The 16,127-nt window shown below is 41.3% G+C and overlaps 1 protein-coding gene across 2 annotated transcripts in view; it reads right to left on the reverse strand.

Moving 5' to 3' along the window:
* hip1 (huntingtin interacting protein 1) overlaps nt 1-16,127 on the reverse strand; it is a 78,395-nt gene that overhangs the window by 26,282 nt on the left and 35,986 nt on the right. For both annotated transcript variants that reach the window (XM_033631186.2, XM_078167154.1), the window contains exons 2-10: nt 13,954-14,017; nt 13,146-13,288; nt 12,881-12,937; nt 9,503-9,583; nt 6,138-6,214; nt 3,664-3,725; nt 2,436-2,576; nt 370-427; nt 109-184 (exon numbers count right to left, since the gene is read on the reverse strand). In XM_033631186.2, coding sequence (XP_033487077.2) covers nt 109-184; nt 370-427; nt 2,436-2,576; nt 3,664-3,725; nt 6,138-6,214; nt 9,503-9,583; nt 12,881-12,937; nt 13,146-13,288; nt 13,954-14,017 — 759 coding nt within the window. The remainder of the gene's footprint in view (nt 1-108; nt 185-369; nt 428-2,435; nt 2,577-3,663; nt 3,726-6,137; nt 6,215-9,502; nt 9,584-12,880; nt 12,938-13,145; nt 13,289-13,953; nt 14,018-16,127) is intronic.

Consider the following 16,127-nt stretch of genomic DNA (forward strand, 5'->3'; position numbering starts at 1 on the left):
GTTAATTAACTACTGGTGAACAGAGACTTGAAATACCCAGGTGAACTTGAGGCCTAGGTGTGGCTCAAATGTGCAAAAATGTCCGACTCAGTGAGAGGCGGTCCTCACCTCAGGCAACTGTGGGATCTGAATCAGCCTCTTAAAATACTGCAAGTTACTGGAGCGATAGAACAGACTCTTTAACCTGAAAGAGAGGGAGAGAGAGATGAGGACAGACGGAGGAGCAGACAGGAAATCAGAGAGAGAGAGAGTCACTGTCAATTCATTCAACACGGCACTTAGAGCTCAGTGGTCGGGGTCACACTCAGTCAGGGAGCAGAGTGAAAGCGTGACCGGCTGGGTTTGTGCGAGGGCAAGTGCAGTTCATACTTCTTAAACTGTTCCTGGAAGCGATCTCTGTGGCCCTGGAGAGTGTCTGCTGGAAGGCCTGCAAGCACACACAAACACAAACACGTCAGCGCCCAGGCACCATAAACTCTTCAGGTATTCTGCATAAACACACGCACACACACACACATAAATATATAAAGACTGAGTGCACACATGGATGATGGGATTTCGTGCATGAATGTATCAAAGCCGAGAGGTGAAAGACTTCAAATCTCCAAAACATCTTCTTCTCAGAAACAGAGAAAAGGCTTGTTGAAAGAGAATTTGAAGCATTTTTAAGTTTTTCCAGCGCAGCTTTGGAAGGTTTCAGGAGCCAAAGGGTCAGAAAAATTCTTTAAATCAGAGGACGGTGTGTCATCTTTGTACCTTTGAAGGAAAGTGTCACGCATGTTTAGTATTCAGACTCTTTATTTCCGTATTGCAGGACGTTAAAGAGCTAAAGGTGATGGTGGAAACTCAACGGCTGAATCCAGTACTGCTTAAATATGACACCAGATTCAACTAAAATAAAATGTAACAACAGTGAAATAAGGCTTATGCAAATTTTATATTTTCCTTGGTATATTTTTAGCATCCTGGCTTGCCAAGGATGACATGACTAATTTGGTGATCAATTAGATTACTGATTTCTGTGATTTATGAGGACAAAATGGCAAATCTTTGCTGCTTCTTGTTTTCATCATAAATGATAGTAAAGTATTTTTTGGTCGGATAAAACGAGCAATTAAAGGACACCACAGGGGGTTTTGGGAAGCAGTGATTGGTGTTTCTCTCTTCTTTTTCTTTTACCTTCACAGACAAAGTGATTTAAGTACATGGACAGATTGATTTATAATTGAATTAATTGCTATTTGCAGCTCTACTGCTGACAGTGCTAAATTTCTTAAACATTTGCCTGCAGATTTCTAACAGCAGGACTTGAAGCTCTGCAGTGTGACATTCTGCTTTTTACTATCAGGTGACATTTTTGTGAATGACACTAGTGAAGAAAAAAAGTGAAACAGGTTGACTTATTTATATATATGGGGACACTGATTGAGATTATTAAAGCTCATTTCATTCATCATCAGTTTAATTTTAGTGTGACAACTCAACTGATGACCACTAATTTCAAGCCTTGAAATAAAGTTCATAACAACGTCTAACTGCCCTATGCTCTCTGTGAATTATCATAATATGTAGGGCTGCCCCCTGATAGTCAACCAGACATTAGCCAGACCAGAAAGGTCATTAGTCAGCAAGATTTCATTGGTTGCTTAGTTGCAGAAAAACAAAAAATTTGAAACTCTATTAGGAGCTGCACCATGTCAAAACAAATCAAAACCTACATGACTGAACCATGTGGGAATTTAATTTGAAAGGACAGACACAGGAAGTGGCCACGCTCAGCGGTCAGACAGGAGTCAGGTTAATTTCCAGGGCTGGTACCTGCGGTTATTCCACAGGCAAGTTAATAACATGTCGGGCAGGAAATCCAAAGTGTGGGATCATTTTGAGAAGGTGAAGGATGAACCCAAGGTGATATGTAAACTCATCTTCATTGGTCGACTACAAACATGACGTATCATCTGAAACATGGAAGTAGCTACATGCCCATTAGCCACTTAGCACAATCATTACTGCTTTGCCCACAGCGTCATTAACAGGCGGCTCGCTCAGTGTGTGACGTGCACTTGTAGATAAAATATAGGCCTATATTAATGAAGGTTCATTAGTACGGTTTTGTATTTCTCTGTAATGTAGCACAGTGTTAACAATGTTACTGATACTATTCTTTCTCACACCTTCAACTCAAACCATTGTGTTGCCCCACCCAAAATATATAATTTAATAATTACATTAATATCATGAACATGTGGGCGACTAGTCGACTAATGGCCCTAAATGGCGACTATCGGTCGACTAGGAAAATTCTTAGTCGGGGGGCAGCCCTAAAAGTTTTCCAATGACCACAGACATATTCATTATCTTGAACCTTTCCTGTGTCCTGTTTCTACTAAGCCTGTAGTTGTGCACTTTGACCAACAGAGGTGTGCGTCACTCACAGGAGTGTAGCTTAAACAGCAGCTTGACGGTGTAGTCATACAGGTGGCTGCTGTCCAGGATGACTTGGATAAGGGGGGCCAGGCGACACTGGCCCGCCGCCGTCACCGACACCGAACGTGACATGTCTAGAGAGCTAAACACTGGGGAGAGGAGAGAGAGAAAAAAACATACCGATCAATAAATGAATTCACAGGATCAATTTGCAGCCACACAGAGTATCATTACAAACACACCACACATGCACATGTCAGTGAATGTTAATGTAAACACAGAGACAGTCGTGCGTGGGGCTCGTAAATCATGAATTTTTCATGAACCAATCAAGTGATGGTGCTGTGCTCTAGGCCACTAAAATTAACTAAATAAAACGCTTCAAAGCAACACACAGCTCGCCCTTGCTTATTGAAAAAAAAAAAAGGGCAGGAAAGAGGTTTAAATTGAAGCAGCAACCTGAACACTAACATGATTGTCTGACTCCCTCTCTGCCTCCATCATTACTCCCCTCTTTCATTTCCCTGCCACCCTGCTCACACCACCCCCAAAGCCTGGAGAGCCTCTGTGCACTGCAGAGGTGTGGTTTCCTGCACAGCTAGAAAACACACACACACACACACACACACACACACACGAACACCTCAGGCCTGGTCTCTTTACCTCTTTTGACGTGATGTTTTTAAAATACACCAGCCCAGAGAAGGAAGCTGACGAGGGTTCTGAGACTTGGGTGTGAGGTGACACAGTCTCTACTGTGTGTTGGCGTATGTTTCGTGCATCACAGCGTCAAACTCTCGAGTCATGAGAGGAAAAGTTTGTGCTGAATGCTATTTCTCCAGAGAGAGAGGAGGAAGTGGAGACGATAATATCATCATTAAGGTACGCAGGATGAAGGGCATCATACGTAGAAACCAGAATGCTATTTCCGGCCAGTCGTTTATGAATGGTGTCGGCAGCTTTTCCAGCATCTCCTCTGAGCTGCTGGTCACATCCCAGACGTCTATTTTTAGCCCTGTCTATACTTTAACAGACAACAGTAGGGCTGCAGTCCAGTACGTAACCACTAATAGCCGTCACAGCGTCTATTTCTGTGCACCATTACGTACAGTACAGCTATCAGTCAGACTGCGTCTTCCTGTGTCATCGCTGTGTGTGTGTGTTTGTGTGTATTACTTCATGCTCTGGCTCAGATAAGCACAGCTGGTAGTGCAGAGGCAGACCAGAATAACTTACCACCCAGGAAGAGGTTGAGCTCGCACTCCAGGTAGTCAAACATCTCTACTGTCAACTGGAAGCTGAAACAGAAGGAGAGATGACCGTTTAAACATGACTTCAGAAACACACAAACACAACATAGTGTCATGGGAGTAAATCTGGATCAAGGAGTGTAAAAGAGAGCTTTCACATTCTTGTATCTCACACACAAACACCACTGATGCTTCAGATAAAATGATCCTGCTCGGTAAAGAGCACCAGAAAATTCTTCAGTTCTTGCAGGTGAACGTTTTCCTGTTTTTCTCAAATTCCTTTCAAATACTGGATTATTTCCTTCCTGCATGCTGATCGGCTGAGTCACGGTCAGAGCTGGAGTAAAATTCCAAAATGATTCACAACTGTAACTGTATCGCACAGTGGGTCCAAACCTGGATATAAATCTACTAAAATTATTCATTTTTCCGACTTTCCTGTGATTTTTCTTTTCCTTTGTCAAACATTAGATACTTTCACCTCAACAGGCCTCTGAAATCTAAACAATTTAACAATCTGAGAAGCTCTCATCTCATCAACCATGACCTCTGATGTGCGGACGCTGGTGGCATCAGCTTGTTTTAAAGGGTGACAAGCCAAAAAAAGGTAATCTGTATTTAAATTACTTGATACCATCATAACCAGCTGCGCTTTCCTGCTCTGTCTCCTCTTTGACAGCGATGTGACACACACGCACCGCTGCAGTGCTCATGTAGCCCCACCTCCATCTCAATCACTCACAATGCTGTCTTCTCATCACTCGTCATACTTGTCCAGTGAATATGATCATTTGCAGGCTTTGTTACAGCCTGTAAAAATAGTTATACCCTCCGATTTCTTCTAATTTGTTATTTAAAAATAAATAATATTAGATAAGAAAAAAAAGGAACTAAGATTGCTTGGTGGTGTTTTGCTTTTACTTTCTCTTCATTGCCTTTAAATGTGCAACAATATTAGGAGATTTTGAACATGTGCACTACTTCGACAACATTTAATTTGAATTAATTGATTCATTTTCATTACAGCTGTTCTCTGCTATAGACAAGAGAAGAGAAGTAGTTGTCCTCATGTTATAGCCTTACTATGATTGTCTTTTAATACAAACTTAAAATTAATGCCCTCAATGTCATGTCAGTTTTTCTCACTGGTATATCGAAAATGATACTGAATATTGATATTTGTCAAGGTGTTGTATCAAAGTTTTGATTTCCAGTATCGGGACAACACTATTACTCACCGTGTGTTACCCTGAAGTCGTAAAGAAAACTTTTTCTCACATTGCCTTTACGATGAACAAAAAATCCAAAAACTCAGTACTTCCCAAACCCATATTTTTGCTAAAACCGATTTGTTTAAAACACTTTTGCAGACGAGTATCACGCCTGGACACTCGTTACATTTCATTTCTGCTTGTTGATTCCACTGCAGCTGCTGAGGCACGAAATCATCAGTAAGTGTTCACTAAGCTTTGTTTCAGTTTAATTTTATTTATAAAGCCCAATATCACAACTCACAATTTGCCTCAGAGGGCTTTACAGCATACAACATCCCTCTGTTCTTGGACACTCACAGCGGATAAGGAAAAACCCCTGTTATGGGGGCATTTTGGGTAAATTAAATTAAATGGTACGGTGTTAGTTAGTTGTTGTACATGAAAAGTATCCTGAGATAACTTTGGTTATGATTTGGTGCTGTATAATAAAATTGGTTTCGCTTACATAAGTGTCAGGTTTTAACAAAAACGCATGTGTTTAGGAAGCACTGAGTATATGACTGGATAAATGAGACTTGGATTATACTGAACAAGTTGGCTGCACAAGTGCGACCCTTCCTCATGACTTGATCAAGAATATTTTCCCTTTTTGGATCCTCGTTCACAGCGGAGGCAAGAAGAACAGTCTTCTTCACAAATTCAAGGTAACACACAGGGTGAGTAAGTGATACACAAGTGATCATGCTGTGGGCGAAGTATTCCTTCAAAGAAGGAGTGGTAGTGGTGCCAAAACTAAACAGCTTGGAGGGAGAATGAAAAATGCAGTACCACTGATGAAAACAATGAAATGAAACCTTTAATCTCTTTCGTCTTCTCCTTTTATGATGGTGTGAAGGAGAAGCTTTGATGAAAGAACTGAATATAATTATTACTATCAAATGAATTAAAATTAAAAACTTTGTTTACCATGTGAATTTTTAAACTTTCTACTAATTTGTGCAGAACAACACCTCTAAAATGATTACAATGAATAAGGTCTTGTGGCTCTGTTGCATTATGATTAATGTATTCATCCAATTACATTTTATTTCACACTTTGGTCAGCACAGTTTGAGACATAACACTGAAACTCATTAATATCTGGATCCTGCGGTCTGGCCGGCTATAACCACAAAAAAACAAAAGGAGAGGCGATGCAGCAGCAGCAGCAGCAGCAGCAGCAGCAGCAGCAGCATGCCACACTCACAAGTTGTTAACATCGTTCTCTCCCGCCTCGTCAAGCTGTCTGTTTGACATCTGCAGGTTGCCAGGGAAACGAGGGTTCTGAAAGAGAAGACAACACGAGGAGGTTCAGTCGTCCTGACATCCATCTGAGATGAACACATGACTGTTTACAGGCAGAATCTGATGTCTATAATCATAACCATGCAGGAATGTAACAGTACATTCAGTCTGTCTGCTGTTGAGTGCTGAGCAGGAAGTGCTTGCACGTTGGGTTTTAGATGAGAGCAACGAGAATGAACCCAAACATCAGACTGTGACAATGGCTTTGAGCCCTAAAGATCTATAGCACATGGTCTAAAGTGCATGGCACAAGTGTATTTATGGCGTGACCAACCGCCTTTGATATAGCGCATAATGTGGGCACAAAGTAAGGCACAAGGGGCAAAGGGGTTTAATTAATCTCTTAGTTAATCATAGGTGTGTTGTGGGTGCAACATGAGTTCAGCTCATCAGTGTCATCTCCAATTCCCTTTAAAAGCCAGGTGCCTCAACACCTGGCAGACTGCTGTTTACATGGCAGATTCTGCAAACTGGAGAAGCGAGTGGTTTCCTGCTGAGCGTAATGCAGAAAGAGCAGTAATGTCACTGCAGCAAATATGGTGAGACGTTTAAGCAGAACTAAAAACTGTAATTATAAACCTGACAGAGGAAACAGAGAGTGAAATAAACAACAAATATCTGATTAATGTGATTACTGTATACTTCTTCCACAGAACAAACAGAGGCCGTCCTTTAAAGAGCAGAAAAATACTCCGCCATTGTTTGTGAACCAGGTTTATGTTGGTCAATGGTGCAATCGCTTTCTGCTTTCATTAAAATAGCAACATGTCAACAATGCGCCTGACTTAGGGGTGTGTGTGTGTGTGTGTGTGTGTGTGTGTGTGTGGGGGGGGGGGGGGGGTTGGTGAGTTTTAGTGGAGTTTGGGTGGCGTTTTCTTTGTAAATAATATTTAGTGTTGTAAATAATAGTGCTTGTGGTTTTTTGAGAGCTTCTAAGTTTTTTGATGGCGTGTTTTTGAGTGTTTTTTGCCATGTTTTCGTCATGTTTTCACCATAGTTAGTAGTTTTGCCACTGTTTGTCTTTTTTGCAATAGTTCGTGTTTTTATAGTTCACAGATAGTTATAGTCAATTATAGTTTTGTAAATACTGGAGGAGAAATGTCGAGGAGGTCGACGAGGGACAGGAGAGTCCTGTTGAGATTTGTGGATGAGGAGGATGGACCGGAGGAGACTGGTGTAGTCATCTCAACCACAGTAAGTAATATCTATCTATCATCAGCTGTTTTTTGGGGCCAATTCAGCATGTTGAATCGGCAACCATGACAGCTGAGCCCATCAGTGATTGAAATCACTCTGGTTGGCAGCTCAGTTCAGTGCACAAGAAGAGAAATGGAAGTGAGGAAAGTAAACAAAGTACTAAAGTCGACAGTGAGCGAGATTAAAACAAACTTGTTACATAAGGTAAAATTGTTTTTCTTTATCCCTTGTGTTCTCTAGCAGAAATGTTTTATGGTGGTTTGTGTTATTGCTCACTGCCTCACTGTAAATACTCTTTGTTCTTTCAACACTGGACTGTCTTGATAATGTGCTAACTGGCTAACTAGCCTCAAGACGGTCTTCCAGTTTCCCTTTCTGAATGACGATTACAGACTACCGCTGTCTGCTGGTGTGGAGAGTTATTTCATCTCACGCTTCTCAGAACATATGTACTGGTTGGCTGCTGGCTGTAGCCTTTGTGGTGTTCATGTGCCACTTGATGGCCGAGACAAAGTGACATCAGGTGATGCAGCAGGGGGCCTTCGTCGTCGCTAGTTCTCTGAAGTTGATTTGGTGTGTCTGGGCCCTAAGAACTTCATGCTAATGGGTGCACGGATTGGCACATATGTGTTTGCTACTTACACAACATGGGCGCTGAAAATGACAGTTGTGTTATACAGTGTGCTGCTTTGCGCCAGGTATAAGATAGGGTTGACAAACGCAAGTCTGTTAGATTGCCTCTGCTCAAAGAAAACATTTCTGAAATTATTTCACCTGAAGATGGAATACCTTGGGGTTTTTTCCCGTAGCTGTCTGAACCACTTTATATTTAGCAGGACTTCCTGGTTCCTTAGTTTATTTTACTTTATTTCGATCATTTTACAACTTATATAACCCAACTACACACAAGAAAAACTAATAAATGAATAAATAAATAAATAATAGACAACAATCATAAGCTATTCATTTTGAAGCAGTGACAAACCAAAGCAAGTTTGCTGACTGAAAAGCTGCAGGCCTACCCTTTCTGCGTTAACTATTTCTGTTCTTTTGGGGGTTTTTTTACAGTAAAATTGTGGGCCAGAAAATCAGAACAATTAGCTTAAGAAGTCGCCATAAAGCTCTGTAAAGCTGAGGGGAGCTGCAGAGTTCCTCGACAAACAAGTAATCATGAGATTCATCATTAAAATAAATGTACATTTATATTGATTAGAGCAGCTGTAAGTAAAGGACCTGAACACTTCCACCTACGCCACTGCTGGCTTTTTTTTTTAAGTTTTTGAATCCCTCAGGTAAATGTATGGTTTGGACTTTGAACTGTGCCCGTCAGTGCACTCTTTGATTCTGTCTCACTAGTGGAAGCCAATCAAAACAAAACCCTGGCTCCGAATCAAACAGAATGTTACGTTACATTTCCATAAAAAAAGACAAAAGACAAAGATTAAAAGACACAGCTGCTGTCGTTCAGTTTAGAAAATAATGCTAAGATAAGTTACGGCACTGCATTTCTATTGAAATATACATGTGTGCAGGCAAATGCTGTTTTTAGTTCTGCATCTCTTAGCTCAGTTAAAAATTAATATGAGACTGAGTTTACATGAGCTGACTGTTGATTAATTGACCTTTATCTAGCTCGGCTGGTTTTTTACACATTTATTCAACCTACATGGTGATTTATGAGTAAAATATTAAGCAAATACAGGTCACAGAGAGGTGACACAAAAGTCAATCATTGGTTTTATCTGGCAAAGTGTCACGTTAGCCCATTGATTCTCATGTTACGTCCTGGCACACTGCCGTCTACGACGGTCCTCACCCTTGGGTAGGAATTAGCCTTCAGCAGGGCAACAGCTAACCACATCTTCCTGTGATAGCATCGACACCGTGCTGCTCTGCTGTCTCATAAAAAAGCTACATTACAGATTCGAGAGAGGCCATTAGTGTAAAAGCCAGAATTTTCTATGAAGCCCCCCCCGCAGAGACACGCTGGCACTAAAAAGAGAGCCTGAGACAAAGATAATGAGTGACGAGGGAGACTGGTGCTGGATTTTATAGGCCAGGCCGACTCACTTTGATGTGGAACTCCATTTTGGTGATGAGCAGTTTGAGGTAGATGCTGCACAGCTTCCCATAGCCTTCACTCAGGTGACCCTGGGGGAGACAGAGAGAGAGAGGGGGAGGAAGAGGGACATTAAGAGGAAGAGGAGAGGCACGATCAAAGGTAGAGAGTAATCTTTTCTCCTCCTGGAGGACGTGCAGGTTTTTTGCCGGTTAAAGAAAACCGAGGAGGCAAATCATTTGGTGTTGTTGAGGAAACTTGTTGTGGCACTTTGGCTGAAGGCAGCACACAAAAAACATGAAAAGACTGAGCACAGAGCGGCCATTTTCAAGCTGCGGGGCTGAATTATACCACGGCAGAATCTTTCAGTTCACTTCACTCTGTGTGAAAACGTCTCAGATTGTGGACAAAGTTGAATAAGTGCAGCTATTTGGCCAATTTGATTCTCACTTCCTTTTTCCTTGTCCCTGAGAGTGCGGGTGGTGATGACACAACAGGAAAGAGAGGGCACCACCCTGGTCACAGGGACCAAACTTCCTGTATCCTCCTCGCCTAGTGACATCAGCAAAAACTGAGTAATAAAAACAACATCCAGGACTACAGAACAGAGCAGGCTCTCTACCCAAATGTTGCCCAAGACATAACTGAGGAGTGACTGTTCAGATTCTGTGGCTTAATGGAGTGCCGTCTGTACAAGTTTACACAATAAACCTGGTGAATTACATCAGAGGTGTCTGCATCGATACCCCGAAGAGACCTGCACTCACTTAGATCGATGCAAATGTTGTCACCAATGAGACTTTTCATCCAAACATAAACCACGTTCAATTTTTAGCTCCAGCTCCTCAAAAACAGGTGAGAGCAGGATTCCCCACAGAGACACCAGCAGACTGGCTGATGTAATACGACTGTCTGTGAGCCACAACATGGAGCTGGCAGGGAGTGTGTTGTGAGCTCTTGACAGTCACACTTGGCATGTTTTTACATGGCCTCGTCCATCACAGGCCACGATGTCTGTCACTACGACAGCAGCCGGCTGACTAGAAACAAATCTTGTAATCTGATGGCCGTAACAAGGAGGACAGTTGGTGTGTGCGCTCTAATGATGCCAACAAACAAAAGACAAGCTTCTTTAACCAGTTAAACCCTCAGCGTATTGGCTTGATTTCTTTCAATAACATGGGAAGCAGGCAATGAGCAACGGAAGAAGTGACCCAAAAAAATAAGCAAGAAATTAGTAAATAAATAAATAAATAAATAAAACAATTAGTAAAAAAAGAAAATTTAGAACAAAAAAATTAGTAAAAAAAAAAAAAAAAGGAAAAGAAATTAAAAACAAAAAGTTAGTAAAAAAAAACAGAAAAAATTAGTAAAAAAACAAAACAAAAATTAAAAGAAATAGTGAAAAAGAAAGTTAAAAACAAAAAAATTGTAAAAACAAAAAACAAGCAAATTAAAAACAAAAAATGCAATAAATAAATAAATAAATAAATAAATAAATAAAAGAACCCACCCCCCAAAAAATGAATAAATAAATAAATAAATAAAAACAAGAAAATTATTTAAAAAAAAAATAAGGAAAAAAGAAAGGAAAGTTAAGTACAAACAAACAACGAAATGACCTGGAAAAAAAAAAAAAATTTTCTTTTTTTTTTTTTTTTACAATTTGTGGAACATTTCTTACCAAGTTGCTCAATGCATTTTACCCCATGTTTTTGAAAGAAACTGCCCTCATTAGCTCAGCGTTCAAATGTTCAAATACTTTCAAAAGGTGTCTGAAAGCAGCACATGAGAAGCTTTGTTGCTCCAGGTTTCAAAGGGTTAATCACAATTTTCCTTATTATTGAGGGTAAATCAACAAATGTTGCTGCTGCATGTTGCACTTTTGGACGCACTTCAACTATGATGTCAGAAAAGGTGTTTTCCCGCTGCTGTCAGAAACCCCGCCGGGACAGGTTTAATAAGATTTGTCGTTCATGACGACATTTTAACCGCTGCCAATTTAGGGACTCCCTAAAATCTTGGTATTTCATCTGGATGGGTGTGGTTTTGCAGGACGCAGCAATGCATGCTCCAGCGAGTTCGGTGACCATCTCAGCCTTCTCACCCTCCACTCTGAGTGCAAGTTTATACTTTATAAAATAACCTGGTGCACATTTGTAAGAAAGCAGAAGCAGAATGATTTTGATTTGATGAAAATGAGAAGCTGGACTGAGTGACCAAGTATGGGCCAGTTTTAATTCTAGAGCTTAGAAAACTAGACTGAATAATACACTAATACACAATATGAGATTTGTTTGATGCAGGTCAAGTATGGAAGGCATACTTGTTGTTGGACATCATATATGCTGTCTAAATGTCAACATGAGCTTGTTCATACATGATATTAACATGCATTTCTGTGATCTGAACAGATTTTGTTACTGCCTACATCATTTACACTTCACTTCACTACAAAGTCAAGCCATGCGGTTTGAATGATCAAATCAGTGGTCTTTTACACTTGTATTTAGTGCTGACACGCCTATATTTTAGCACTATTTAGATGAACATATATTCAAGTATGACTTTAAGATGGTCAAGACTTTAACAGCAGTCAGGTAAATGTCATTCAAAAATCTTCAGGGAAGACACTGATGCAGCTGTGCCAGCTGTACAAGGAGCATCTGCATATCGTAAATTGATGATTTGAAGAAAAACTAGAGCAATCGGAGACCTCCGCCAAGCAGCTCGGATTTACCGCCATTTTTATTTTATCCACTTCGCTTCAACTGATCACCACCAAAATTTTATCATCTGTTCCTTGTCCCATTATCAGCCTTTCCTGAAAATTTCATCAAAATCCATTCAGAACTCTTCGAGTTATTTTGCAGACAAACAGACAAATGCCGGCGAAAACATAACCTCCTTGGTGGAGGTTGAAATCCCCTCTGTTTGAGGTTAGGTGAGAGGTCTCCTGGAGGTTTAATCTTGAGGTTAAGCCAAAGATTAGGCTCATAACCAACTTTTTAAGTTACAGTTTTGCTATCTTATATACACAATGTGAGCTGATAAGAACGCACATCAGGCACATAACACTGTGTGAAGCAGGACATGAAGCATTGTCCTCGAAATACCAAGATTTTAGGGAGTCTCGCCAAATTGCAGGAGCTGTTTCAGTAATAAATGATGATATGCTGCAGGAAAATCATGAGATCTTCATCACTGGTGGCCTTAGCATTATTATTAATATGAATGGAATAACTATTTTATGAATAACTTATGCAACGCAAACTCAGTCACTTATTCATCCATGCCTTATCTGTTACTATTCAAAATACACCAGTGGATAAAAACAACTATGGCATAAGGTTGTCCTTGTGTTAAAACAATAATCTCCTTGTCCTTACCCACATCCTGCTCATATCAGTTAAATCAGCCTTGTTCCTCATGGAGTCCTTTATCACCTAAAGGGACAGCACAAAGAGGAAATATAGAGTTAATAAGGAGGACTCCTCAGGTATAATTAACTAAACGTAGATGAGGTGTGACATAAGATAAAGGATGAATCACTGGCAAAAATCATCTGTGAAAGATGGGCTTTCAACACAAGAAACAAACAGATAAGACAAGATAAGAAGGTTAAGGTGTGACGATATTGTCATCTATACGTACATTCGGATGGCCATCCCTCAGCAGCTTGTGGAAGACGTGGCAGAACTTCCAGCAGAGCACTGCGTTGCTGGAGAGAGGGAGCCGGTTGACCGCCGCCCAGAAAGTGTGGGCGCCTTTCTCATGATGGGTCCCCAAGATGCAGGGTGACAGGCTGGTCAAGGATCAATGAGTTATCATAGGGCGTGACATTTCTCTGTGCGACATTGGTCTGGCTCGTGATTAATGTTACATTCTGTCATCTTGTCTTTTTTACTGAACTCAAACGGCCAAAAATTGTTGTTTCTCTTGGTGCAAAAAGTCTTCTCACAACACTGAGAGCCCAGACAACATCTTTGGTAATCAAAAATGAGCTGATGACGTGCAAGAGTCTGTACTCGTAACTAAAACAAATATGATTAACAAGAGTGTTTGCACTGCTAAAAGCCAAACTGCATGCTTCTTTAATATTCACAATAAACACAAAGCATTTCCCAAATCTCTTTCTGAAAAGTTAAAAACCAAAAATAATGAGCCCTAGATATTTTGTATTTAGTTCCTCGTCTCCCCGGGACTCTGCCGACTCCAAACAGCGCTCCTCTCTGTCAGTGCAGCTTTGTGTTTTGTCTCACAGATGACTAAATTAGCTCTGCAGCACGACCACATGTAGATGACGAGGTTACACTAAGTTTGTTGTTTTGATCTTGCACTAACGTAACCCTGCAGCCGCGGAGGAACAGCTCCACACACAAACAGGGAAATCAGGATAAACACACTTCTTCTCCACACACACACATACACAGTCACACACACAGAGACAATATGAGGATATTCCTGGCATGCTTCTCTTTGACAGCGACCTCCTGTGTGTTGATGGCCTTATTGATGCTGACAGCCTGTGAAGAGGAGGGAAGGAAGGGCAGAGGAGAACAGAGGAGAGAAACGGAGAACACAAATCAGCTTTTTTCAGCTTGCAGGAAAAAAATACATTCGCAAAGTGTTTCATTTTAAAACTTGACACCCTTCCACCTTTCGGAAAGTTGCTTTTTCCTTCGCTAACCACCTGGGGAACTGGAAGCTGCAACGTTTTATAGTAAAGGGTGACTGACCCATTTTCTGCGGCGTTAGTATTCAAGGCGGCAGCAGAGAGGCCTGAGTGCTTTTGAGGGGTTCTGCAGAATCAAACATCTGTCTCATCAAGTGACGCCTATGCCATCACATCTCTCTCTACGTGTCCCACCTGCAGAACAGTCACTAACTTAAATCAGGGAGAAGTGACAGAGCACGATAAAGGGAAACTTAGCATTGGTATTTTTCAATCTTTATGTCTAAAGCCTCTTTTACAGACTGCCTGTTCAATGTGGAAAAGTCTTTCCGTTATTCTGCTGTCTGTTCTATATAAGAGGTACAATCGAGGAAAGGGAGACAGAGTTGTCTCGCCTTTAAGTCGGCAGCAGATGTATCAACATTGCCAAATCAACATCTGTGTAAAGGGACAACCATCAGGACAGGACCATGGATGAGACGGGTGTGACTTTTTTGAAGACATGTTATGCGTGCGACCAATCGCTGGGAGATTTAAAAAGTAGCAGGTAGCAGTTAGCAACTATCTCAAACATGAAAAACAACAGTCGAAAATGAGGTAAGGGAGCTTTCTACCCTCCAAACAGAGGTGGAAAAGTGCTACTGATACATATATGTCACCCTAGAGGCACAAACTCGTGTGGTCTGTGATCACACTGGGGCAGCATTATGCCCCTTTTCTTCCGTGGAAAATGAAGGGCAGCAGAATGAAGGGACTTTGTAGCGGCCCTATCCCATGATCTCTGTGTAAAAAGGGCTAACCATCAATCCATCCATTTACTTTCGCTTATCCGGGGCAGGGCTGCAGGGCAGCAGGCCAAGCAAAGCACCCCGGATGCCCCTCTCACCAGCAAAGCTATCTAGCTCCTCCTAGGTAACCCCAAGGTGTTCCCAGGCCAGATGAGATATGCAAAAAGGGTAGAAAGGCCTAGTGGAGAACACTTTTTGACATTGGTCCAGTATTGAAAGACACCACTACAGTCGGCAACTGCGAAACACGCTGCAATGTAACTACTGGGGGCATTTGACATTGTCAATTTACGTCCACTAAAATGGAAAGGACCCTACACAGAAATGAGGTGTTGTTCTTAACCTTTCGCTTGATGCGGTTTAACAAAAGTCTCTCTCAAGAAGTCACGTTCTGAAATCTCACAGACCATGACACTGAAAACCTTTTAGATAACTCTTTCTGTCCTCCAACAAAGCAAACTCTCCCCAGCACTCCTCTCTCCAACTCTCATTAACCTTTCCACCACTGTTTTCCTGCAACAAGTCATCTCTCGTGAGATTTTAGAACAAGACTTCTCCTTGAGCGTGATTGGGTTGCACACCATCACGAACAGATTGGATCAAGCGAAAGGTGAAGCAAAACGTTTTATTTCTCTGAAGGGTAATTTCCATAATACTTCCAGTAATAATCTGAGCCTGTCAGTGGCAAAAACAAGCACCTTTAGTGGATGTACACTGACGTTGCCAAATGCTTCGAGTGGTTACATTGCAGCCTGTTTCGTAGCAGCCGGCTGCAGCTTCTTGCTCAATACTAGTCCAGTTTCAAAACATGCTGTCTCCATTAGTCAATGAGACACAAAAACATGAGGAAAAAGAATAAGGAAATGTATATGTAAGAGGGCAGGGGGTCAAAATAGTGTTTTTGGTTTCTCTTCTTATACTCCCACAAAGAGCACATCCTGTATCTGGCTGAATCGTACGCTTTGGGATCATAAAATAGGAGAGAAGAGAAACAATCATGTACAGTGTCTCTATAGAGAGCGTGTGGACACAAAGCAATCACTGAAACAAACCTTTTCCAAGCCAGAAGCCTGTTTTCACATTTGCGAGGAACGAGTTAGGACTGTAAGCAGGCAGACTAAATGAGACAGCACCAACAGTTACCCACATGTGGATGATCAGTGGAGTATCTGT

This window comes from Epinephelus lanceolatus, chromosome 4, assembly GCF_041903045.1.
Source record: "Epinephelus lanceolatus isolate andai-2023 chromosome 4, ASM4190304v1, whole genome shotgun sequence".
Taxonomy (NCBI): domain Eukaryota; kingdom Metazoa; phylum Chordata; class Actinopteri; order Perciformes; family Serranidae; genus Epinephelus; species Epinephelus lanceolatus.